The sequence below is a fragment of the Macrobrachium nipponense genome, chromosome 3 (assembly GCF_015104395.2).
Source record: "Macrobrachium nipponense isolate FS-2020 chromosome 3, ASM1510439v2, whole genome shotgun sequence".
Classification (NCBI taxonomy): Eukaryota; Metazoa; Arthropoda; class Malacostraca; order Decapoda; family Palaemonidae; genus Macrobrachium; species Macrobrachium nipponense.
Window position 1 is genome coordinate 75141193 of NC_087202.1, and position 27500 is coordinate 75168692.

The 27500-nt window shown below is 37.1% G+C and overlaps 1 protein-coding gene across 1 annotated transcript in view; it reads right to left on the reverse strand.

The window, feature by feature from the left end:
* The window catches only part of LOC135221821 (GTPase-activating Rap/Ran-GAP domain-like protein 3), a 967251-nt gene that overhangs the window by 417205 nt on the left and 522546 nt on the right, over nt 1–27500 (reverse strand). Inside the window, 2 exon segments of the mRNA XM_064259719.1 lie at nt 4032–4150; nt 24390–24474. Coding sequence (XP_064115789.1) covers nt 4032–4150; nt 24390–24474 — 204 coding nt within the window.

Genomic DNA, 27500 nt, shown 5'->3' on the forward strand with positions numbered 1-27500 from the left:
AAATGTATAAAATAAAAATTACATCTATATAACAAAATTATGAATTCCCATCCCACAAAGAAGAAAAAATTCCATTTCACATCATAATATCATTACACCGCTAATTATCCGACATTAACTCTTCCTTTCTCCTCAAGCAAGAGCCCAAAAGGATCAAATTAAATCATTCCAATTCAATTTTCCTCCGATTTCACCGTCGTTAGTTGCGTAGTAAAAGTTGCATCAGAAGCAGCAGTGAACGTTCTACATTTTTTTTTTATATTAATATCTTTATGGATGAAGCCACGCTTAGGTCGTACAACCTACATTGCGCCTTGTGCAGTGTGCTACTGACAGTACTGAGGTCTATTGTAGTAAGCCTTCAGGAGGACCCTGCGGCGATGGTGTATAAAAATATTCTCTAGTCTCTTCTCACTGGTCAGCTGGTATAGCGGTTAGCTTCGTGGTATGTCACGGAGATGTCGCGGTTTCGCCCCCCCCCTCCCCCCCCCTTCCCCGGAGATGAAAATTCACTGGCTCTGTATCATGGTCAGTTACTGCTGCAGTGAGGGGTGTCTGCGGTGGGAGTTTGAAACCAATATTCTTTGGAAGCTTGAATTTTAATTCAATGGTCCCTTTGGCGTGCTTGTTCCATGTGAACAGGTTTCATCTACTCATATAGTAATAACAATCCACGAGACTGCGAACGAAATGGCAGAGGTACGGAAAAAGGAAGGACAACCAGACAATAGTTAACAGGAGTTACAGAGTAGCGAAAGATTTTGAATGTTTCCTTTTTCCGTTTCTGCATAGGTCATAAAACCATTGCCTCTTAGTTCCAGGCACCTCAAGAGTAAGGCAGAGTAGGGCGGTGAAACACGGGCTTGAATCCTTTATTTGCGTTGCCTACTTTAAACAAAATAAATAAATAAAATTGGCTTTAGATTATTGACCTGTCGCGTGGGGTCATACAGACAATGAATAGGGCTCATGCACATTGTAATATAAGACTATTTTGGTTTTTTAGATTTTAATATGACTTTTAAAATCAAGCCAGTAACTTTAGACAGGGACAAAGGTCTAAAGCGTATACATTAAATGCTGTTAGTCACTAAGCTTAACAAGGAAAATTGGCCATATAATACTTTTCCAAAGGCTTGAAAGACGAAAGACCTCAGTACCAAAAAAACCTAGCACCTAAAGGATTTTAAAATGCCTAAAAAAAATAAAAAATACCAAAGGCTTGAAAAGGTCTTAGTGGGCCAGGAAACCAAATTCATCAAGAGGTGGTCATTAAAAAATAATGTGGCCACCAAAACAACAGGGCGAATCGTTGTACGTCCTTTGGCATTAGTCTCTCTCTCTCTCTCTCTCTCTCTCTCTCTCTCTCTCTCTCTCTCTCTAAACTAGTATTACCACATTTTCCATCTAACTATGCCGCTGGCTTAAGCCAATCCTTTCAACAGAAAACCCCCATCGGCATTCTCAGGACATAAAAGCCTAATATTCAAAGAGTATTTCGCAATCCTTCATATTTTTTTTTATAAAAGCTTTTCCAATTATTCCTATTATATTCTTAACTGGTATACACTTATATGGAAGAAGGCAAAAATGACACCAACAGAATGCCCATAAGTGAAAAGATAGAAGCAAAATGCCCATAAGAGAAAATCCAAACTAGGATACACCTATGCAAAAAGATTGAAGTTTGACTGATATCTCCTAACTTTGTCAAAGCTGCCATGACAAGGTAAGCGTGACACATGCAAAGACGGACAGACAAACGAACGGTGAGAAAAAGCTCTCGTCCCAACGACGTTGCAGGGACTAATGAAAAAAATACATTTTGAGATACACGGTACTGAACACAAATCCCTTCTTTTATTATTTATTATAACAACTTTACAGGACTTCCAAACCGGTCGTCTATAAACTACTTATGGCAAGGTCAATGACCATCCCATAACATTCAAGGTCGAATGACAAATGGATATCAATCAAACGTCACAGATCATGATCAGAAAAGAGGTAAACGAAAAGGACGATGAAACTGAAAGTGATGCCATTCTCTGTCCCGGGTATGAACGTCACCTTTTCCCTGTTGTCCATACCTTGGCCAGAGAAGGGGAGAATGTCATTGCAGCCGCAAAACATTCAAATTTTACGCTCTGAAGCAAGTTAAAACGAAACTTTTCTGGCTGAAATTTCTGGTTAAAGGAAATTCCAGAAAGATATCAAACCGATATGGATGCACCTACTCCGAGGTGTTGTAGTAGATTCACATCAACCGTGCACTTGATGTCTAGGCCAGTTCCTAACGACGCTCGTGACTGGCTGTTGATAAACCAATCACAGGGCTGGAAACTCTCAGTCTTTCTCGAGAGTTCACATGGGTAAGATCTATCCATCCTTCCTGAGGGATACGTCTTTCAGGAGAGGTGAAACATGTATCCTGCTTATGTGAACTCTCACGAGAGAATGAGAGTTTCCAGCCTTATGATTGGCTTCTCAACAGCCAATCAGCAGCGTCGTTAGGAACTGGCCTAGACATCAAATGCACGGTTGATGTGAATCTACTATAGTGCTAAACATGGCGGAAACTCCTTGGGACGCCGAGTTTAGTACCAGCCCCTCGGGGATCAAAATGTTATATACACTAATTTGTATATTGTGTGGTCGACCAATTATATTAATAAACGATATCTTCGTGCGGCCGTCTACTTTACTTAGCATAAGTTTACCCTGGACTCTGACAAAGGCAGATACACAAAGGGTTAATACCTACGAGAAGACGACCTGATATTCGACATCGTAGCATAAATTCTACATAAAAATGACTGCAGACGCGGTAAGAATGAGTCATATTTCAAGATTTTTCTCGAATCCGCGTTCCACTTCATAATCCCACGAACTAACACCATCAGTCTCAGTCCATAACAAAACAGCATTATCTGCGTGTTCTTGGTTGGTCACGTTTCTACTGCATGCACATACGAAACAAACACTCGCGGCGGAAAAAGACTGATAACGTTAACCTGAAGCATTTAGGAACAGTATATGCAATGAAGGAATTCTTTGATACAGAGTTAGGTGAAAGATTAAATACAAATTAAACAATGGACAGACTGAAAAAAAATTGATATCGAATAGACTGAAGTTTTACGCAAGATTGCACATAAGTCTAGTAAGGATCCGTATTGTTTACTAACATTAGTCATAGCATCAAAATTTAAGTACGGTTAAAAAGATTTTATCGATTTAATAACAAAGTTAAAATAAATCAGCAGTTAGATGGCAGGATAACGAGAAAAGACGTCATGAGGAAAATCATGGCAGTTCATATGTAGAGTAGATTACGGCGTAGGGGAAGACGAAGGTGGTTTGGACATGTCCTTCGCACTACTACCCAGGGGAGACTTTAGTACGTGACAGTGTCAGTTGGACTCAGGTGGGCAAAAGAAAACTTGGAAAACCCAAAGCTGAGCCGATGAGACTCTCAGAAGGGAGGCTGGAGATGTGTGAAGTCACGTAGATGGAGCACAAGAAAGAAATAAGTAGAGGAGTATATATATATATATATATACATACATATATATATATATATATACATATATAGTTAAAATAATAATAAATAATACAGATATACATATATATATAAATATATATAAATAATAAATAAATACAATTATAAATATAAATATAATATATAATAAAGAATTATTATATACGTATATATATATAATAATTATATATATACTATATTCAATATAATATATAATCTATATGTATATATAAATATATAAATAATAGATTAAAAAGCTTTAAAAATCACAGTAGATGCACGGTGACTTCATTATATAAGCGAATACTACAGGCAATGCCTCAAATAAAGGCGAAAGTGATCGGTACAGATTTCTGCCTTTCATTTTCCTGCAGTATTCGCTTAAACTGTACTACAGCAACACACGACTAAAACTCCCCTCCCCCCACCCCCCACCCCCACAATCCCCACAATCTGCAACAACATCTTTAAGCCCGCTCAGGGTACTCACCGTCTTCCTCCAGAGGATGGCTCGGTACTGGGGCACGCACTGATTGTTGGCATCGGTGAGGACCACCGACAAGAAGAACGGGACTTTCTCGCAGTCGCATCCGACGTAGTTCTGGTGCACTGTAAAGCATGAAAAAGGTAATCAATTAATTGCTAGGTCTTCATTCTATATGATGCAAGAAGCATATATACAATAACACATACATATATATATCCAACGTGGTTCTCGTGCACTGTAAAGCAAGAAAAAGAGAATTAAGTCCTAGGTCTTCATCCTTTGATGCAGGAAGTAATATATATATATACACACATACATATATATATATATATATATATATATATATATATATATATATATATATATATTGAATGGGATGAGCCGCTCATAACACTAACACTCACCTTCTGGGTAAGGTAAGCCAACAAAAGCGCAGTCGAAATGAATGAAATGTACTAAGTAACTCATTGCCTCACCGGGAATCGAACCATGGCTGTCCGATCGTTAGGTTTATCAAGACAACTGAAACAGAAGTTCCCATAATAAATAAGGAAAAAAAAAAAATAATATAGATATAGATATATATATATAATATATATATATATATATATATATACTGTATATATATATATATATATATATATATATATATATATATATATATATACTTTATATATTGCAAGTTGGTTCATATAAACAGAAACTCCTGCAGTCTTTCTCACTTCTTGAACCATGGCAGTGTTAATGCCGCCAGTACGGAGGGGAAGGGGGGGAGGGGTAGAATGTTTCTTGTTTATGAAAATCCAAATGAACACCTGAATAGCAAGAATTCCTGAATGGTCGTGAAGTGCATGTGCGCTGACTGCCAACGACTTTCTCCTTCCCGAATATGGCCCGGAAGGACTTGGAAGTGCGCTAAGTTTTTCTTTATGGCATTGGCTGTCTATTTTTAACTCCTGTTTGATTTTCGCCCGTTAACGAACGATAATGTCCATTAGAACTGGCGCAGGGGAAAAGGGCGAGCCATTCACAGTGGGGTGAGCCTTTTATATGGCTCCCATAACAGTTACAGATGCATAAAAAACACAGGCAAGTCAACACGCTGCACTCCGAAGAGACAAGGTGCGTCAAAAACATAAAACTGGAAGATTTAGGGCAAAAGGGATCTCTCTTTAAATGACTCTTAATAATGTGACTACGATTTCTTAATGTATACAGTACAGGGAGAGAGAGAGAGAGAGAGAGAGAGAGAGAGAGAGAGAGAGAGAGAGAATGCTTACTTGAGTAGATAATTTGCAGAATAAACGGACGCACGCGCACCCACACACATACATGTTAGAGAGAGAGAGAGAGAGAGAGAGAGAGAGAGAGAGAGAGCTCCAAACCGAAGCTTATGAATATCCTGAACTTATTCAATCAAATAAGTAATCATTATCCACATCATTTTCCAGAAGCCCGGTAAGAGAATCACTCGCAAAACCTTAACAATGGCGTGGAATCTGAACCGGATGCACATGTCAATCACTGAGGTCATGCACCTTCTTTTCTCATTTCGTTTCAGTCTGTGCTACATAAGGGCATTAGGCTGGCAAGCCCATCGACCTCAGATGAATGAACTAGTTTCGAGCGCGCGCGAGTCCACACGTACACACACACGCACACTCACTTCTTTCGGGCTGAAGAACATCGGTGAAATACTCCTAGTTTTGTTTTGTTGTTATTCATTCTTTTACAACCCGACACGTTAAACCTCACACACAGAATGTTCCTTTAAAACTCTATACAGCAACAAAGGACGGCACATTTTTCTCATGCGCCTGAATGCAGGCCATAACAATAATTGCTAAAAAGATGAAGATATCCTATCTTTCGCGGCTAGGCCAACTACTGTTTCCACGAAGCGAAATTCTTTACAGGTATACAACCGATTGAACACAAGCACGCACACACATGCCGCATGTTTGCAGGCACAAGCAAGCACAATAACGCACACAGACGGAGATTCACAGTGAAAATATATATAATTTCAAGTAGACGCAAACACGACCTAACCGTGCCTGTGAACTATGGCCGGGGGACTAGGATGAGGGCCATAGGTCCACCTGATGAGTCTTCAGCATCACTGCCTGGTTCTCCCTGGTACTATAGTAGATTCACATCAACCGTGCATTTGATGTCTAGCCCGTCCCTTACGACGCTCCTGATTGGCTGTTGATAAGCCAATCACAGGGCTGGAAACTCTCAGTCTCTCTCGAGGGATACTTCTTTCAAACGTAAGGAACGGGCCTAGACATAGTATCAGATGCACGGTTGATGTGAATCTACTATAGTTTTTGTTGACAGGAGTTTTGGCTCTGATCATATGTATGTACGTATGTTCGGTTTTCAAGACACATAGCGTCACTGCTGTTGTCAATACCTTACGAGAGGCCTTTATGGTCTTTAAAATACGTTAAATTCTGACCATGCAAATGACATATTCTACAGCAAAATCACATAATTATTTATCACTATTATCATTAAAAAATCCTCATAGTAGCACGAGTCTTCAAATGGAGAAACAAATCCATTTATGTGAATGTACATATATTTAAATTTAAAACTTTAAGGATAGCTTTCCTTAAAGTTTTGAATTTAAATATATGTACATTTACATAACTGTGAATTTGTTTCTCCACTATTATCATTATTCAAAAGATGAACCCTATTCATAAGGAACAAGGCCATAAGGGGCCACTGACTTCCAATTCAAGCTTCCAAAGAGAATGGTGTTCATTAGAACGAAGTGACTGGAGGTGAAGGGATATACAATGAGAAGAGATCACTTTAAAAAAATAAATTACGAAATTAACAAATACACAGATCAAAATGTAAGCACATTATTAAACTGCCAAGAGAATTATAAGGAGGTAGTAATGCACTACATCTTCGCTTCAACTTTTAAAGTTTCAATTGCACGACATTCTCAAGGACACACACACACACACACGATTGATTTTAGGAGGGACAGTTTATAATAATGGAAAACTGAGTAAGGTCAGTACTTGAATAGGTGACCAGCATAAAATACCGCACAGAGTATTGGCCCATGAATATGAAACGAGAAGTTGACAACCTCTCGTGTTAAATGCTTTTAAGAAAACCACACTTTGTATAAAAAAAAAAAACAAGATAAATTTTGGGCCGAAGTTCTCAGTCTGACATTCTCTCCTACAGCTACGATTTATCGAATGTGATCAGCTACCGGTAAATAAATCTTCATTTAGGTCATTACAATAATCGAAAGTTGATTTTTCAGGCAAGAGACCTCCGAACTATCCCTGGTGAGGTTTAACATATATAACTCAACCATGCGCAGGCGTATGTGAAGCGTTTGTACGTGCGCATGCGTACTTTTAATTTCATACAATGTAAGTCCCTTATACAGGCTATTCTACTGCGTTCCGATGTCCTCATATAACGAAATCTTCTAAAACGTTTCCAGAGGAAGACCTCAAAACTTAAACTTCGAATTCTAATTATTTGAGAGGAACAGAAATTACGAGGCCAATAGTCTTAATCCTGATTATTGGAGAGTAAAAAAAAAATAAAATAAAAATATTCGTTTTTCGAACGTTGAGCAAAAAAATGGGAGATCCGAAGTTTCGGATTCCTAATTACTTGAGAGGCGGAGCAACTCATGACTTCAAAATTTCTCATTCTGATTATCGGAAATTCAAGGGAAATTATTAAAGGGGGAGATTATTAGAAGTGTCTTGGGCTTCGTCTCTTTTACAGCCTCAAGCCTCGAAAAATACCAAGTCCGGACGAGTTTTCAGGTCGCTGGCTAACTGATTGGTTACCATTAATCTGGTGACGCTGGCCGACTGATCAAATTCCTTTATTATGAGCTGGCGTCGCTACATTGCCAATAATGGAAGGCACAACTATGAAGCTTGCATTAATTATTACCTAGGTAATGAATGTATAACTTGTTATAAAATCTGTTCAAAAATATTGTCAAATTGTGTTCATGTGAACTATAACACTTGATTGACTGAAGGAAGTAAGTGTCGTACATTCCTCCCGTAAGATGTCAAATACCACCAACGCAGTTTCTAGATATGAATGAATGCCGACGGCAAGAGCAAGTGTAGTACCTCACGAGGGATGCGTTAGAACCTACATGAATCATTCTGATAAACGATAACCAAGAAAATGACCGGTGATGATAATCCACGGGCCACTTCCCCTTTCGCTTCCATCAACGGTCGACACCTACATATAAACATGAAAGCATATTCCCAATATGAATAGTAATACGTCAAAGGCCCCTTCTGTAAATATGCAATATGCTATACATACGTATATGCATGTACGTGATATATTTATTACAAATGCCCAGAGAAAGTCTTCTAAGGCTTCGAGAATCAAAAGGATTTGCCAACCAAAGAGAAGAGAGAGAGAGAGAGAGAGAGAGAGAGAGAGAGAGAGAGAGAGAGAGAGAGAGAGAGAGAGAGAAGGTGGCTTGTTCTGTAAGTATTACATTCACCATAACTATTTATTGTTTTTGTTACAGACCAAGAGAAAAACCAGTGAGGTAAGAAAACCGCCATTACACGTGTCCAAATTCATTAATATATATACAAAACAGATTGAAACTAAAAGTAAAAACATATTATGAAATTCATGTATAAAACAACCAAGGAACCATTCACGTGCCAATATATAAATAACAGATCCGTCCTTTGTCTGCGAAATAATTTCTCGTCGAGCACAAAAATGCGAATTTGTTTGAGAGCGCTCCTCCCATCCCCATCTCCCTCTTTTTCCATCACAGCGTTACAAGCAACCAGTTACAGCGTTACAGCTGCCCAGAAAGCTATTACCCTCGCGAAAAGAAAATGAAGCAATTAATTTGCAGTATGCATAAATTAGGGGACGCTCTAAATTTCAAAGAGGGAACAGTAATTCGATTGTACACACCAGTATTGCGCGCGTTACCCTCCAGACAACGTTCGCGCAAGCGCGCCCACGCTTCTTGTGCATCTACGGTATTTCCAAATTGGCTTCCGTTATTAATATCATGAAAGAGTGAACGAACGTAGTAGAAAGTTCATGTGTGTGTGTGTGTGTGTGTGTGTGTGTGTGTGTATGTATGTATATGTATTATGTATATATATATATATTATATATTTTATATTTTATATATATTTTTATATATATATATATATGTATATATTATATATATATATATATATATATATTTATATTATATATATATATATATAGATATTAGGATTATTTTATATATATCTATATGTATATATAATATATATCATATACTATAACATACTAAATAAATCTCGTATCTATATATATATTTCTATACATTCACCTGTCCCTTTCAACAGACCGTTGGCATCCATTACATATACATCGAGCTACAATGTCCTTTAATATCTAATTCGCTCTACCTCGGAATTAATGTATTTTCCTGGATTTTAATGTCTTCTTGGGTTTGTTTTTTTTCGCCCGGACCAGGGTTCAAATACTATTATCGATTAAAAAATTTCCGCGTCGTTAAGCATATATGAAGATACATTAATTCCGAGGTAGAGCGAATTAGATATTGAAGGACATTGTAGCTCGATGTATATGTATGTATGAATATATATATATATATATATATAATATATATATATATATATATATTATATATCATATATATATATAATATGTATATATAATGATATATATATATATATATATATATATAATCTATATATATATACGTTGGAATATGCACTATATTGCTTTATAATTACATGCAGACTGGAATAATATATACATATTATTCCAGCCAGCATGTAATTATAAAGCAATATAGTACATATTCCAATATACATGTATTCATAAAGCAATATACTATATATTCCAATCTAAGTGTAATTGTAATGCATCAACAGCTATCTGTACCCTGCCTGTAGTCATTTCCGGCAGGGCCTAGGGACTTGCAAGGAACACGGAACACACAGGAGCTGATACCCTGCTGCGAGGGGAACGGTTCCATCCAAGGACAAACAACAGGCGCCACAATTTCAAGCACAACACCTATTTCCCGATCAGCATTGCTATGGGTTGTAATTACTCAGTCAACAGGGCCTGAAACTTCATTCTTGCTTTTCCTGTTTGAAATGTATGGAAACGCGTGGACCGTGATGTTTTTTCAGCATTTATTGAAATTCATTCTCTCTCTCTCTCTCTCTCTCTGACACTTCATTCTTGGTTTTCCTGTTTAAAATGTATGGAAACATGTGGACCGTGATATTACTCAGTATTTGTTGAAATTCTCTCTCTCTCTCTCTCTCTGAAACTTCATTCTTGCTTTTCCTGTTTGAAATGTATGGAAATGCGTGGACCGTGATGTTTTTTTTCAGTATTTGTTGAAATTCATACATTCTCTCTCTCTCTCTCTCTCTCTCTCCCTATGAAAACTTCATTCTTGCTTTTCCTGTTTAAATTGTATCGAAACTTGTGGACCGTGACATTTTTCAGTATTTGTGTAATCTCTCTCTCTCTCTCTCTCTCTCTCTCTATCTATGAAAACTTCAATCTTGCTTTTCCTGTTTAAATTGTATGGAAACTTGTGGACCGTGACATTTTTCAGTATTTGTTGAATTTCTCTCTCTCTCTCTCTCTCTCTCTCTCTCTCACACACACACACACTTCATTCTTGCTTTTCCTGTTTAAAACGTATGGAATCGTGTGGACCGTGATATTTTTCAGTATTTATTGAAACTCATACATTCTCTCTCTCTCTCTCTCTCTCTCTATGAATCTTTAATATTGATTTTCCGATTTGAAATTTTTTTTAGAATATGCGCGGACGTGATTTTTTAAACATTTGTTGAATCTCTCTCTCTCTCTCTCTCTCTCTCTCTCTCTCTTTCTGCAAATTTTAGATTTCAGCCTAGCAACCAGCGTATCATTAGTGGATATCCTTCTGAACTCATTCCTCTAACATAAAAATTCCAAAACTGAAACAATAACGAACGAATCTATAAATTTCTCATTATTGTCCTTTTGCCCGAAAAATGGAAAATAGTTTTTTTGAGGCTCGGATTTGGCTATAGTTTCCAACATTATTATTTATTTTGACCTCCTACAGAACGCTATAAAATTACTGGTTAGATAATAACTTAACTAAGAAGACTTAAGACAGTCCCGTAAGATATGACAGCCATTGCAGGAAATTTTGCCATATTACATGACATTTTCATTAGCGATCGTTAAACATGAGGCCATTGCAGGAAATTTTGCCATATTACATGACATTTTCTTTAGCGATCGTTAAACGTGAGAGCCGAACCTTGTATGTGTAACCGAGTTACGCATATACGGATACAAGGTGTCAAAATGTTGAGGACGAATCGTAACCACGTTAAACACGTAACTTCATTACAATCCACTGCGATCATCAGTCTGTCTCTGTCCGGGTTGTTTACCGACGATGGCCACCATGCAAGTAGCAGCTGCGAAATAAAAGAAGATGGTGGCAATCAAGGTTATATACTAGAAGGGTAGAATACAGTGGCCAGGAATTACTAGCTGACATGAGATTCCAAGAAGTTTCTGGCCACAGTGAAGTCTTTTCTTCGTAATAACTAATAAATTGAATGACCTCTTCCTCACTCCAATCAGCCATGGTAGACATATACGTACTGACTGACCAAAACAGGGGACTCTACTAGACTACTATGGACGGCCTTGTTCATAGTCGGTGTTAACAGGTTCAGCAACCTCTGTTGATACGCGTGTCATACAGGTCCCGTCCACACATAGCGTAACGTTCAAAGAGACCTCCCTTTGATTCGGGGCCCAAAAACCGACAATTGTCGGGATGGAGGGCGAACGGAGCCTCGAACCTCGCGGGTTCGGAGTTCGGGTTCGAGGAACCGTCCACACTTGCGTTTTTGTTACAAGAATGGGTTACAATAAAAGGTTCGGTTCGCACGTGTGTACCCACCTTTACATATAAAGATTTACTTTGAATTTTATACTTTAGTGTAACTGAGCAAAACCGTAAACAAATCACCAAGGAAATAATTGTCAAAAATTATACTCGCTAGTGCACATATCACCCAATAACAATTTCCTCAAACAGGACAAAGCCTACTTACTAAAAGTGCAGCTCGAGCATTGAGCTCACCCTCGAAGATTGCAGGGATGCAGGAACATAATGCAGATACGTGCAGGTTTACAAGAATCTATGAGTTTATATCCTAACATAACAGAAACCATAACGGCGGTTATTTTATTTTTATTCGGTATTTCTTTCACCTAGTTGGTTTTTGTCGATCTTTAAACATTTCAGAACCGGCCAATAAAATCAAAGTGAATGTAGCCACACAAATACGAAAGAAAACAACCATGAAACAAAGGAAACATAAATCCAGACAAGAACACCTGAGGCAACGGTAATTCAGATACAACTGATGCCATGAGGTAGTGTAGTACCTGTCATGCCACCACTTCCCATTGAGCCAACAACTTGCAGTGGGTCCCTGCAGAAAGGTCTCCCCCCCCCCCCCCCCCCTTCAATGCAAAGGTAATTAACTTAATTATTCGCTCCTACCTCTTATTCCTAAACAACTCACGGGCTCGCTCAGCGTGTGTGTGGGTGTGTGAAATAAAAACTGAATAACAAATTACTCTCACATTCATTATCTCTCTTTCTTTGTAAAGGAAAACAATGATAAAGGCCATGGTTGTGTTGGTTCCCGAGTTTTTGACCACAGATTTAATTGCACTTGCACTCTTAATGTGTGGGTCAGTCATTTTGCTTCGCTTCCCATCTATGTGGAAAATAAGTGCATTGCGTTCTTGTGTGTGTGTGTGTGTGTGTGTGAATAAGTGAAGCACCAACCCTAAGTGTTTCTCTCTCTCTCTCTCTCTCTCTCTCTCAAGGCAATTTCTAAATTAAACTTATCCCGCCTTCGAGCAAGCCACACACAGCATGGCAAGTGTTATCGAATTAGTTGTGGCTGCAATTCATCGCCCCCTCCCCGCCCCCATCAGACAAATTCACCGATAAAGAAACAGCCTACTTATTAGAGCATATAATGTCTTTCAAAGTACTAATGGAACATGTGTACAAAGCACCCAGCTAAATCCCATGGATATAACGTAAGAAAGAAGCAAACTACTCGAAATATTGCCTACCTATTTTGAACTTATATGGGCAATCAGATCCCAATATTCGGTAGCCACTAATATTTAAGCATTCTCAACATAACCGTCCAGCACACAGCCAACCGATATAATCTGATTTAAGGCGCCAATAAAATAAGCTACGGTTGTGACTTCTACTGTCAAAACAAATATGAGAACTACAATGATATAATAACATCACCGTGCCACTTTGTGAGTTTGTTTCAACACATCATCTCGAAGAGACTCGCCATATTTTGACATAATTTACTGGGTTAATATCCAACATGTGATAAACTTTTAACGAATATCAATCGTAGAATCCCCCTCCAAGTGATAAACCTTTGGCGAATATCGACCGTGGAATTCCCTCACTGCTAAAATCTATAAGCGAATATCGGTCGTGGAATCCGCTCCATTAGAAAATTTTGGCGAATATCAACCGTGGAATCCTCTTCAAGTGATAAACCTTTGGTGAATATCGACCGTGGAATCCCCTCATAGATACAACCTGCTGGCGAATATCGGTCGTGGAATTCCCTCCATTATAAAATTCTGGCGAATATCGACTGTGGAATTCCCTCCATTATAAAATTCTAGCGAACATCGACCGCGGAATTCCCTCCATTATAAAATTCTGGCGAATATCAACTGTGGAATTCCCTCCATTATAAAATTCTGGCGAATATCGACTCTGGAATTCCCTCCATTATAAAATTCTGGCGAACGTCGACCGCGGAATTCCCTCCATTATAAAATTCTGGCGAATATCGACCGTGGAATTTCCTCATTACTAAAACCTATAAGCGAATGTAGACCGTGGAATACCCTCCATTATAAAATTATGGCGAATATCGACCGTGGAATCCCCTCCAGGTGATGAACATATAGTGAATATAGACGAACAGCCAGCGTAGTTTCTTTGGCAACATAAATCGTCAAAACTGATCTGCTAACAGACAAACAATAAAATGACAAGCTGGGGACCTTATCTCCTCGGCAGCGGTAGACATACACAAAGGAAAACATTCACGAGTGTTATGGAATTACTTGCATTTGTGAATCCCTCGCCCTCTACCCACCAGAACTAAACGGCTCCGCCGATGGGAAAAACAGCGCAGCACAAAAGCGATCTCTAATCCTCGAAGATAGAGTAGAGTGGTTGTACAAATCCAGGTAAATGCCCTCTTGGGCACTATCACCTCCGAGTGTTTTTCCCCCATTCTTTGCCAACCGGTGCAGGAGGGTGAAATCTCCAGGCTGTGGATCTTCGAGTTACAATGGAAATGAATCGAGGTATTCTGAACGCGGAGAAAAATCAGAATGCACGCCTGCAGCCAGAATTTTGTCGCTTCGTTTTGTTTTCCGCCGTGAAGCCAGCTAAGAGAGTGAGAGAGAGAGGCCGAATTAACTATATATATATTATATATATATATATATATATATATATATATATATATATATATATATATATATATATATATATATATATATATATATATATATATATATATACACACACATATATAATTATTATTATATATATATATTATATATATTTATATTATATAATAAATTATATATATATATAATTAATTTATAACTATTAATATTATTATAATATATATATATATATTATATATATAATATATATAATTTTACATATTATTTATATATATATTTATTACATATTATATATTATATTAATATATATATATATATATATAATTAATTTATATTTTATATATATATAAAATATATAAATTATTTATATATTCTTATTATTATATTTATACATACATACATAATATAGTATATACTATATATATATATATAGTATATATTATTATATATATATATATATAATATAATCACCAAGTACTCTTACTTTCTTACATATTTGCTCCGCAAATCCCTTTTAATCTTACTGATCTAATTCACATTTTCTTTGCTAATATATTCGCTGCTTCTTTCCTTTTGTTAGGGCCTCCCCCATATCTTAACATCACTTACGCTAGATTAACAATTCTCTACATGATATTTCATGGTACAGCTCTCAACAAACCTGGTTAAATATAATATCTCCACAAACCTGGTTACAAATAATAGCTCAACAAACCTGGTTACAAATAATATCTCCACAAACCAAAATGGTTACCAATATAGCTCAACAAACCTGGTTAAAAATATCCAGACGTATAAAAAAAACAAAAAAAACAGGGGTATTAAACCATGAGGCTCAATTATCTTGTAAAGAAATCAATTAAGGGAGTAAACACCAGTAATTGATGAAAAAATCCCGAGAGCAATAAAAAAAAAATTACGCAGAGGAAAAAAAAATAATAGTTACTGCTTCAGACTTATCACAAAAACGAAAGGTAGTGCCTAAATTAGAAATAAAAAAAATCCAGTCAAAATCAATAGCATGAAAGAATGTATCCTGCTTAAATCCGGTGTGAGAAAAAAGAACAATAAAAATGAAAGAAAAAAAAAAGTACCAAGCAGCAAAAACAAAAGGTATTGTTTAATGTGGCACTGTCAAAATCAGAACAAATTCGGTGCAGAGAAAGAAAATGTGAGAAAGGAAGAAATATATCGGAGAATTGTCCTTCAGTATGGTTCCAGAATCGCCCTGGAAATAGACGGGGATAAACAACGTCACCACTGGAAACCTTTACAAATTCGGCGCGACTTAAAATCACATCTGACGGAAGACAAAAGCGAATTCGATTGGAAATGGACAATTGATACCTCTGCCGAAAGGAATAGAATATACCCGTGGCACAGAAACAGCGCAAAGGGCAAACGAAAAAAGAGCAGAAAGAGAGAAAGCAAGTGACAGAAACAGAGTACAGAGCATTAAAAAAAGAGCACTGAGAGAAAGTGTGTTCATATAGGGAGACAAAAAAAACTTTTTTTCATATGACTTTATTGCAAAAAAAGAGAAAAAACTTTTTTTCATATGGATTTATTGCAAAAAAAATAAAAAGTATAAAACCTGTAATTTCAAGAAGTTTACCGTATGATGATTTTTTCTCAACTATACTGAATCCCATAGCAGATAAAATTAAAAAATAAATAAATAAAAAAAAAAAGGGGAGGGGGGGCGTCACACAAGGCTAAATTCTACAAGACTGATCAGATTATACCTCAAGCTAGGTATGCAATTTTCGTTAATGTTACACAGTTGCTACTACTGCTATTCCAGCCTCTCCCCAAATCTCTCCTAAGTAACATCATCATCTGCCATCTCCAGTCTTCGGTCTTTGGTACTTCTTCCACACAATTTGCAAGTTATATAGCAAAGTTAAAATGAGGGTAAATAAGTTGCTATTACAAGTCTCCAAAAATCAGGAACGAGGCAGAGTTAAAATTCCGACTGATGGTTCCAAACTTTTCGGACAAACTGTATCTATCATCTGGGAAAAGCTCCACCTTGGTCCTCCGATAAGAAGATTAATTTTTGCAGGGTGAATATATATACCTATCCACATTCCAATTACTGTTCCAAATTCTAATCCTCGTACATTCAGCAAAATTGCGTTTCATGAACTAAAATGGCCAACAGAGTTTGAAAACCTAAGCCAGTCCTAGCCATGAATGAAGGCACCAAGTACTATAGTAGATTCACAACAACCGTGCATCTGATGTCTAGGCCAGTCCCTTACGACGCTCCTGATTGGCTATTGATAAGCCAATCACAGGGCTGAAAACTCTCAAAGTCTCTCGAGTGAGTTCACATATGCAGGAAGTATGTTGCACCTCTCCTGAGGGAAGATGTATCCCTCAGGAGAGGTGGAACATACATCCTGCCTATGTGAACTCTATTGAGAGACAGAGTTTCCATCCCTGTGAATGGCTTATCAACAGCCAATCAGGAGCGTCGTAAGGGACTGGCCTAGGCATCAAATGCACAGTTGATGTGAATCTACTATAGCTGAATCTTGCAATGAACTTTAGCGACCGGATCCAGGCGGCGAGCAGGTAGGTAAGTACGTTTAAGGACATTCAGAGAAAAATATCTTACCTAAGGTAAAAGTAACATTCCTCCAAGATCAAAGATTTAGTTCAAAACGTTTATCGCCTTTTTTTTTTTTTTTTTTTTTTGCCAGTGGAGTTGAATGAAGCTGGAGGTACCAGTGCCTAGGTTTAAGCCTAAATTGCCGTGTTTGTTCATCATTTCTTCTGTTTGATCAGCCGACAGTTTGATTTCTGCTGTATTTGATTTTTCACCAAGATAATTAAACCAAACCATGCGTACGTATACTACATATATATATATATATACATATATATTATATATATATATATATATACATATATATATAGTATATATATAAATATTGTTTGTATATTAATAATATTAAATATAATAAAATTATATATATTATTTTATATTATTGATAAATATTGAGGTTTGTTTCGTGGAAGTGCTATGCACACACATATAGTGTATATATAGATACATATACATACATATACATATAATATATATGTATGTATATGTATGTATATGTATCTATATATACACTATATGTGTGTGCATAGCACATCCACGAAACAATCCTCAATAGATACGCACACCTAATATGCAATTACCTTACATAATTATCCAGATAGATGGAGTAGCACCAAAAATATTTAAAAGAAAAAAAAATTCCTTTTGCTCCCTAAAACTCTCTTCTTTTTGTCTCTTCCATGACCTTCATTGTCGTGGCGTCGGATTAACTGGAAAACTCCAATTTTTATTACACTTGCCGACTCTCCTGGATGAACAAAGGATGACCCACAATTTCAGTGAGGGTCATCTTGCGCGGGTAATCAAGAAATCTAACGATGAAGGAATCGGCGCCAAATCAGCTTTCTCATTAACGTGACGGTCGCGTCACCCGAACCCGTATTCCAGCAACTTAGAGCTCGTGCAACAGTCACGATTCGAGGCGGAATTGAAGGCGGCGTGTTCTTTGGGTCGGTGCCAAGCAAGCACGAACACGAGTGACTTAAGTTTCGCCACCAGTATTGGCTACTTGGTTTAAAGAGAGGCGGTGCGGTGATACAGGGGCGAGGAAAATCACGCGCTTTTGACAAGGTCTGCCAGAGTCCCTTTTCAAAAACTACAGAATGCTGACGTGTTCTCTGTCCAGGTCAGAATAATTTAATCTGATCTGAATTTATTTAAATATAGAATTTAGACCAAAGGCCCAGCACTTGGACCTATGAGGCCATTCAGCGCTGAAATGGAAATTGTCAGTAAAAGGTTTGAAAGGTGTAACATGAGGAAAACCTCGCAGTTGCACTATGAATCAAGTGTTAGGTGAGGGTGGAAAGTAAGACGAAGAGAATATGAAAGGAGGTACAGTAAAAGGAACGACAGTGGTTGCAGCTAGGGGCCGAAGGCACACTGCAAAGAACCTCAATTAATGCCTACAGTGCATCGCATGAGGTCCACTGACGGCACTAGCCCCCTACGGGGAGGATAATTTAATCGGAACTAAACACATAATTTCATTCCAAGACAACTGCAGACTATGGTTTCCTTTTATCTAGCAAAAAAAAAAAAAGACAGAAATAATAATAATAATAATCATAATAATTAATAATAAGAATAATAATAATAATAATAATATGTTGTTGTTGTTGTTGTATTTAAAGTAATTGCTGCCTCAGCCGCATTAATTCTATATAGGTTCTTCTCTATTTTCCTAATTATTGTTTTCTCATTGTTGCTTAAACTGGTGAGCAACAATAAGAAAACAATAAGTAGGAAAACAGAGAAGAACCTATATAAAATTAATGAAGCTGAGGCAGCAATTACTTTTAATAAGAGGGTTTACTTCCAGCACACACATATATAATAATAACAAATGAACAAATGTCAATGTATAGTTTCCCGAAATCTTATAACAATGAGCGAGAGTGATATTGTGTGTGTGTATGTGTGTGTGCGTGTGTTTGAGAGAGAGAGAGAGAGAGAGAGAGAGAGAGAGAGAGAGAGAGAGAAACCTTATTACTGAAGCAATATATCAAAAAATTCCATGCACGATGAACACGCTGGAAGTAATTCGAGATCCTTTTCAATCAAATAAACAAATAAATATGAGAGTAAAGACGTCATCATATTACACAGTCGTTTCACATTAAAATAACAACAGGAAACTCGTGTCAGTTCTTGACTATTGGCGCTGTGTAAACAACGGACTCGCGGGCAACTCTCCAATGCAGAAGATGTACAGGGGCTACAAAGTATAAAATAATTATAATCATCTGGATATGCAAAAGGGAATAAAGAAAAAAAACTGCAATGATAACAGATGAAATATCGTTTTCCACCAAGTAAACAGGAGACGTTTAAATACACAAACATTGATATAACGGGAAGGACAAAAAATATGTATTTGTGATTAACAATAACTGTTGAATAAAATTTCCCGAGGAGTAAACGTGCAAGTTTAAACGAAGAAATATTTTCCTGTTGACATAAGAAGCTGGTAAACGTTGAATAAACTATTAATAAAAAAAAGCATGAGCCTCTAGGCGGTGAATCTGACGATACTGCCATTTACAAGGTAAAACCCAAATTGTTTACACGAATATAGAAAAACAAACAAATAATCTCCGAAGAGTTAAAAAATATCCTATCGAAGCAAGGGAATGTTTATTAACCAATAGAACTCTAACACAGACACTCTCTCGAAATAACCTCCTGTTTGATATCCATGACTATTTCTAATAAAACATTCCTTTCAAACTAATGGGAGCTTGGTTTGAAAAAATTAACAAATCTAACACAATTCAGCCAACACAATCTCATGTATGAAACGGATAATTTCTCAGCACTTAAGAACGATATTTTCCTTTACATTTTCTAGCCTAATATTCACCAATCCTATTCCTATTCCAAGATATACAAACCCATAGTTTTTCTGTCCGGATAAAAATTCCTGCGGAGGATAAAAACTCAGAATGTAAGAAATGAGATTTAAAAACCTTAATTCGCGTAAGACAGGAGGAATGGATGGAGAGGAGGGAGAGGATGAGAGCAGGGAGACGCGTCGTCGGATGGAGGGAGAATATTAGCAGTTGCAGGGGGAGGGGGATGGGTGCCAAAGAGAGGGTGGAGGATGCGAAAAAGGGCGACTTAGAAGACCCACATCATAGGGACGGAAAAATGGGGTTGGGAGGGAGAGGGGGTGAGACTGCTATACGTAGAAGGCGGAAGAGGAGAGGGAAGTGAAATGGGGAGGGAGGTGGGTAACTAGGTGCTGAATTTGTCAGGATTATTGAGTTTGTCCTTTAGATTTCCAAAGTGAAAGCATCACGGTACTTTCGTGAAAGGTGATAGGCTGGGTTCTTTCCCCCGTCGCGAGCGAGGTAATTCCGGGATTTGGCGAGACTTCATCCTGACATACGGGGCTGTTTTACACGATTTTCATACACAGCGGCAGAGCAACGAATGTCGCCATGTCATTCAAGTACCGCATTCTACAAATTTCATGAAATAAGACAATAAAGAACGCTTTCTTATGCTATAAATATAAAGAACAACAAAAGCAGTCCTGTACAAATTCTGCATATGATAATGAAAAAGGTATAAGGACCTTCATGAGACAAATCTTAGGATAAACAGATAAACTAAAGCTAATACAACCAAAAACTTCACAACATTCAGCACAAAACCAGTATGGAATATTTCTGAGCAACTAAAACAGAAATTTCAAATTATTATTATATTTTCAACAGACAGAAGATATATTTTTATATTTTCAACAGACAGAAGTGATATATTTTTATATTTTCAACAGACAGAAGTGACTTTTCAATTAATTCTATATATATATCTCATATATAAAAGGGAATGTGTCCAGAATAAATATGAAATTGGAATTCCTAAAACATGTCCGTTAAATAGCCTGAAACGGATACCCAACAATTTCTGCCATCCAACATAAATACATTACTACATCCACTTTTTTCGGGTACTCAAAGCAAGGATCTTACTTCAAACAACTTTATTTCGCGTCGAAACAACTTAGCAATGCAAATTACTCTAATTAAAAGCTTAATTATCAATGAGATAATGTTGCAATTCTCAAATGCCAGATGAAAAATGCATGAGGCGGGAAATGACTTCGAGGACTCGCTGCCTTTCGAGTTACAAGGATTAGGATGTCTCAAAGAGAGAGAGAGAGAGAGAGAGAGAGAGAGAGAGAGAGAGAGAGAGAGACATTATAACACCTATAAATAAGAGACCAAGAGGGATCTGAAGGATATATCCAAACACCACCTATTATTACAAAATAAAATGAGAGTGGGGAGGGGGAGGGGGAGGGGAGGGGGTGGAGCCACTTTCAAGAAGCATGCATCTATCTACTCAGACGTTTAAATCGAGCTTCCAAGAGTATATCGCAGGTGTAGAAAGCACCGAGGTAAAAACAGCAGCTTTCGATGACTGCAACCTTCTGTTAAGGATGAATAATCCAACTACCCCCTAAAAGGTTCATTCACCCCAAAAGTTACGTCCCCCCCCCCCCCCTCCTCCCAATATCTAACCGCTTTATGTGCTCCGTCACCCGGACCATCTTTGGTAAAGTTCTCCAAAGTATCCACATTATGACTCCCAAGCAATCGTCCTTCCTAAAGAATTAACAATAAATAACCCGCTCCATAAACCTATTTCAAAATAAAACATGACTTCGGCATTCCGTTAGGAGGGAATACGAAATTTAGCCCAAAGGCCAAGTGCCGCGACCTAAGAGGTCACTCGCCCCTGAAAGGAATGTTGGTAGTAAGAGGGTTTTTAAAGGCGTAACGACAGGAAAACCTCAGTTCCACTAAGAAGGAATCATCAGGAGAAAAGAATATGATCGAAGGTACAGTAAAAAGGAATGAAAAGGGTTACAAGGGGCTGAAGGGACGCTGCAAAAGCCTCAAATAATGCCTACGGTGGACCACGCGAGGTGCACTGACGGAACTGCCCCCCAAATTGAACAAATATCATAAAAACACTATTTCTAACTTCCTTCACGCGCCGGGTATACAACACCACGACGTTAAAAAGTTCCTCGTTGGACGAGTGGTTTTCGCGCTCGGCTACCAACCCAGTGGTCCGAAGTTCGAATCCCGGCGCGGCCAACGTGGAATTGGAGAAATGTATTTCTGGTGATAGAAATTCATTTCTCGATATAATGTGGTTCGGATCCCACAATAAGCTGTCGGTCCCGTTACTAGGTGACCAATTGGTTCCTAGCCACGTAAAATATATCTAATTCTTCGGGCCAGCCCTGGGAGAGCTGTTCATCAGCTCAGTGGTCTGGTAAAACTAAGATATACTTAACGACGTTAAAAATATACTGCCAATCTCGAACCTCAAAATCCAATTAGGAATAGTCATTCTGGATGCGCTGAACCCACCATTTCTGGATTGAAGGCGACATCGTACGAAAACCTCACAGGAACCCCACGCCCTAATAATTCCAACCCCAACGTTATGAACAGTCTCAAACCGACTGACTGGAGGATTCTGCCTCTCCTTTGTCTGTGACATCCCAAACGCTTCAATCGTCTCCGCCTTCAAAGGTGGTATTCATCGACATCGGGATGAGAGCTTCGGTGAGGATAACTTACAGATGCGCAACTATTGTTTAGTGAAATTTCATCATAATTCAAATCAGCTTAACGCTCACACTTATTGAAGAGCAATTTAAAAGACCGAGGGCTACTCATCAAAATCTTTTCGCCAATATGGCCTTAGCCCTCTGATGCGTATTAAAACTATATATTTACGATGCGTTAACAGTGACAGATCAGCAATAAAATAAGTACAAACAAAAACCAAAGCATAACTGCACGCCAATATATTTATACATCAAATGTATGAAACTGTATATATAATATATATATATGATATATATATATATATATATATATATATATGTATATATATATATATATATATATATATATGTATATATATATATATATATATATATATATAATACACGTAGATATAGAGAGACGAGAGAGAGAGAGAGAGAGAGAGAGAGAGAGAGAGAGAGAGAGAGAGAGAGAGAGATTAAATACTCTCACAGAGGGGTTGGCTCAGAAATCCATACTTGAAAGTTTATTTCCAATACACTTCATGAGATCGTTCACAAAAAACACTGTGAACATGCAAATCTTTACATAAAAAAAAAACAACAGTGACCCCAACATATAAAAAGTAAGTGGTGACCCAACACGAAAAATAAATGGTGGCCCCGAAAAAAAATAAGTAGTGACCCAAATTAAAAAAAAAATTAATGGTGGATCCAAAGTAAAAAACAAAAAAAACAAAAAATGACGCGGCAAAAATAGTAGTGACCCCGACATAACAAAAATAAGTGGTGAACCTAAATAAAAAACAAGAGGTGACCCCCCCCCCCCAACCCCACCCCCGGGCCCCCCTTGCGAAAAAAAAAAAAATTGGTGACCCAACATGAAAAAAAGTGCACATTAAAAATCTGAAAACACTTCGTTCCGGAAAACGTACGATACAAATTTCAATTAGAGAAGGGAGCGCCTATCCTCCTCCAGCCAGTTGAAACCGAGTGTGACAAGGCAATACGGCAACGCGTCTTGGCATCTATTTCTCACCTGTCAGGAACAGGTAGAGAGAAAAATAAATAACCCAGTTGCTTTTCACAAAAGTTTAACGTAGAACTGGCGCAAATATTTACGGTTACCGCTACTCATACTTTCTCTTCTCTCCCCTCTTCCTCCCCTAATAATAATAATTATTAGAAAAATAGAGAAGACTATTTACAAGGTAAATGCAGCTGATGCAGCAATATCTTTCAATAAAACTTGTTTGAAAAGAAGAGTCTCCTTCCAATAAATAATAATAAAATAATAATAATAATAATAATAATAAGTAATAATAATAATAATAATAATAATAATAATAATATATGATTAATTCGCTGAATTCTGCCATTTTATTCAACAGATTTTATTTAAAAGAGGCCCTTCTTCCAAAAATAATAATAATAATAATAATAATAATAATAATAATAATAATAATAATAATAATAATAATAATAATAATAAATGTCTGAGCATTATTCTAATTCTATTAAGAAACCGCCAACGTTAACATTAAACCATTCTACTCTAATCTCGACTGATACTCACATTTACCCAAGAAATACTTGAAGTACCATCTTGTTTGGTATTCGGGGTTTTCCAATATGGGTGTACTGGGAGAACCATACATTTGCTGAAAGAGAAAATATAATTTATTAATACTTACACAATATGTAAAAGGGGACGATATTGATACAAATATATGATCCTCAATGCTGACCAAAACACCAACATTTGTTCTTAAGCTGATGATTATTCAGAAAATCAAGCTTTGTCTCAGGTTTCAGCAGAATATATCGAACTATAGTAGATTCACATCATTCGCGCATCTGATGTCTAGGCCAGTCCCTTACGACGCTCCTGATTGGCTGGTGATAAGCCAATCACAGGGCTGAAAACCCTGTCTCTCTCGAGAGAGTTCACACAGGCAGGATGTATGTTCCCACCTCTCCTGAGGGATACGTCATTTAAAAAATATCCCTCAGGAGATTTGGAACATAGATCCTACTCATGTGAACTCTCTCGAGAGACTGGGAGTTTCCAGCCCTGTGATTGGCTTATCAACAGCCAATCAGGAGCGTCGTAAGGGACTGGCCAAGACATCAGATGCACGGTTGATGAGAATCTACTATAGTTGCCATGCATAGTAGCCAGGATTTCCTGTCCAGGGCAAAACCGGAGTCATCAAACATTTTCTCAAGGGTAAGCACTGTAAGGGATCTAATGTCTTCCCTAAAGTTAACCGATTCTCAGGAAATCGCGCTTTTGTTAAATACTTAAGCACAACCTACTGAATCTACCTTCTCACCATCGCTTTTCACTGAAGCTTAATCGTCTATTTGAAAAGCCTCTGTTACCGGCCTTCTTTCCTGTCAATGGACATCTCTTCTTATGTGAAAAATCTATGTCAATGGCTTCTCTTTTCTATGTAAAAATTTAATGCTTATGCTCCTTTCGAAATATTGGAATAGTTGAAAAGGCTTACACACACACACACACACACACACACACACACACACACACACACACACACACACAGTATAAAAGGCCCATTAAAACACTATGGTTCAAAGCTAAGGACTATATTTCGGTGGACTAACTTCCATCCCTATCAAGAAGTGAATGACAGGCGGAGTTACATTAGCGAAATATATAGTGGTAGATATACCCTTAGCAATGACCCCAGGCATCGCCTTCTGTCATTCACTGCTTGATAAGGGTGGAAGTTAGCCCACCGAAATATAGTCCTTAGCTTCAAAGCAGAATGTTTTAATGGGCCTGTTATATATAATTATATATATATATATATATATATATAGTATATATATATATATATATATATATATATATATTATAAATAGATTAAATATCATATATATATATATATTATATATATATATATATATATATATATATATATATATAGAATCGCGTGTTCGTGAAAGAAATGAGCTTTACAACATTTAATAGCATATATTTCAAAATGAAAACTCGTTTTCGGCAGAGAAAAGACGAAAAGGCCTTCCTTTCCCTACATCTCACCGGCCTATGTATTGTTCAACAAAACGTTTTACGAATCTGTATAGGCCAATGTTGCCCCTGAATACTTAATGCAATTAGTAAGGGACCTTCTCTATCAGATTTTTTTAAAAGGCTTTTAGTGGCCCTCGACATTTTCAACGCTCCGGACTGAGCATTAATCTTGCAAACCGCGACGACTTTGATTATACTTAAAGGCTCAGTTACCGAGAATGTTAGAAATAGTTCTGGAGCTTTATATAAACCCCCTTTGTGTGCTCTCTCTCTCTCATAGCATTTTCAGAGTAATATACTCCTTTATGTCAACCACCCAAAAATGTAATCTTGTGGACTCTCTGCTCTCACCTTTCATATTTATTTCTTTATTAGTTCTATACAACCCCCTACAATTAGTAGACAAAAATAATTCTGCATTCGCAGGGACAAAGGGACGAATAAAATTTCTGCAAATAATCAATGCCACAGTTTTACCTCCAATTAAAGCAAGAGGAAAGATAGATTTCCTCAGAGTTCTTGGAAATCGGTAATTTTTAAACCTAGAAATGGGAACTTTTACACCAGGAACATGGCCATACATAAACCTACAAAGGGTTCCATTCCAAACCAGGAAGTGGGTCACCTCTAAACCTGGAAATGAATTACTTCTAAACCTGGAAATGAAGCACTTTCAGACCTGGAAATTAATTTCTTCTAAGCCTCTAAAATGAAGCACTTCTAAACCTGGAAATGAAGCACTTCCATACCTGGAAATGAATCACTTCTAAACCTGGAAATAAATCACATCTAAACATGGAAATGAATCACTTCTAAACTTGGAAATGAAGCACTTCCATACCTGGAAATGAAGCACTTCCATACTGGAAATGAATTTCTTCTAACCTGGAAGTGAAGCACTTCTAATGCATGATAAAAATCTTTGTCGAGACATACTATTAATACAAACTCAGTGGTGGCGGTAAGTGCTGATGAACACACGAGAAGGATTTTCATGTGTATGATTATACTACTTTTTCAGTATATTTCAACATAAAAACACTACCCCTTATACTCAAGCATGCTTCAGGAACTTTAATAAGTGTGTGAACACAAATATCTACTTGAAAATATGGACCAATAATGATGCATCTTTCTTGTCAGTATACACACAAACATACGCCTGCATCTCCGCATTGTACTACACAGCTAAGGAATCCCCGGATTGTTTATTTCTGTGGCATTTTCCTTCGATCTACTGCCAGGCTTTGGAATTTTCAGATTAATTACGTTTTCCCTCAGTTAAACTTCGTTTTTCAGAAAAATGATTCATCATTTGCCTTCAAAACATCCAAGACTTTTTCTAATACCGATCTAACACGGGACGAACAAGTATGTTAGCAAAACTAAATGTAAAGACGTCTGCGAATATATGTAATATGCAAGCTAGAATCAAATTATATGATATATATTATATATATATTATATATATATATATTTATATAAATATATATACAATTTATATTAATATATATCATATATTATAATAATAAATGTAAGTATATAAATATATATATATATATATATAATATATATATATATATATATAGAATAAAATCTATTATATATATATTATATATATATATA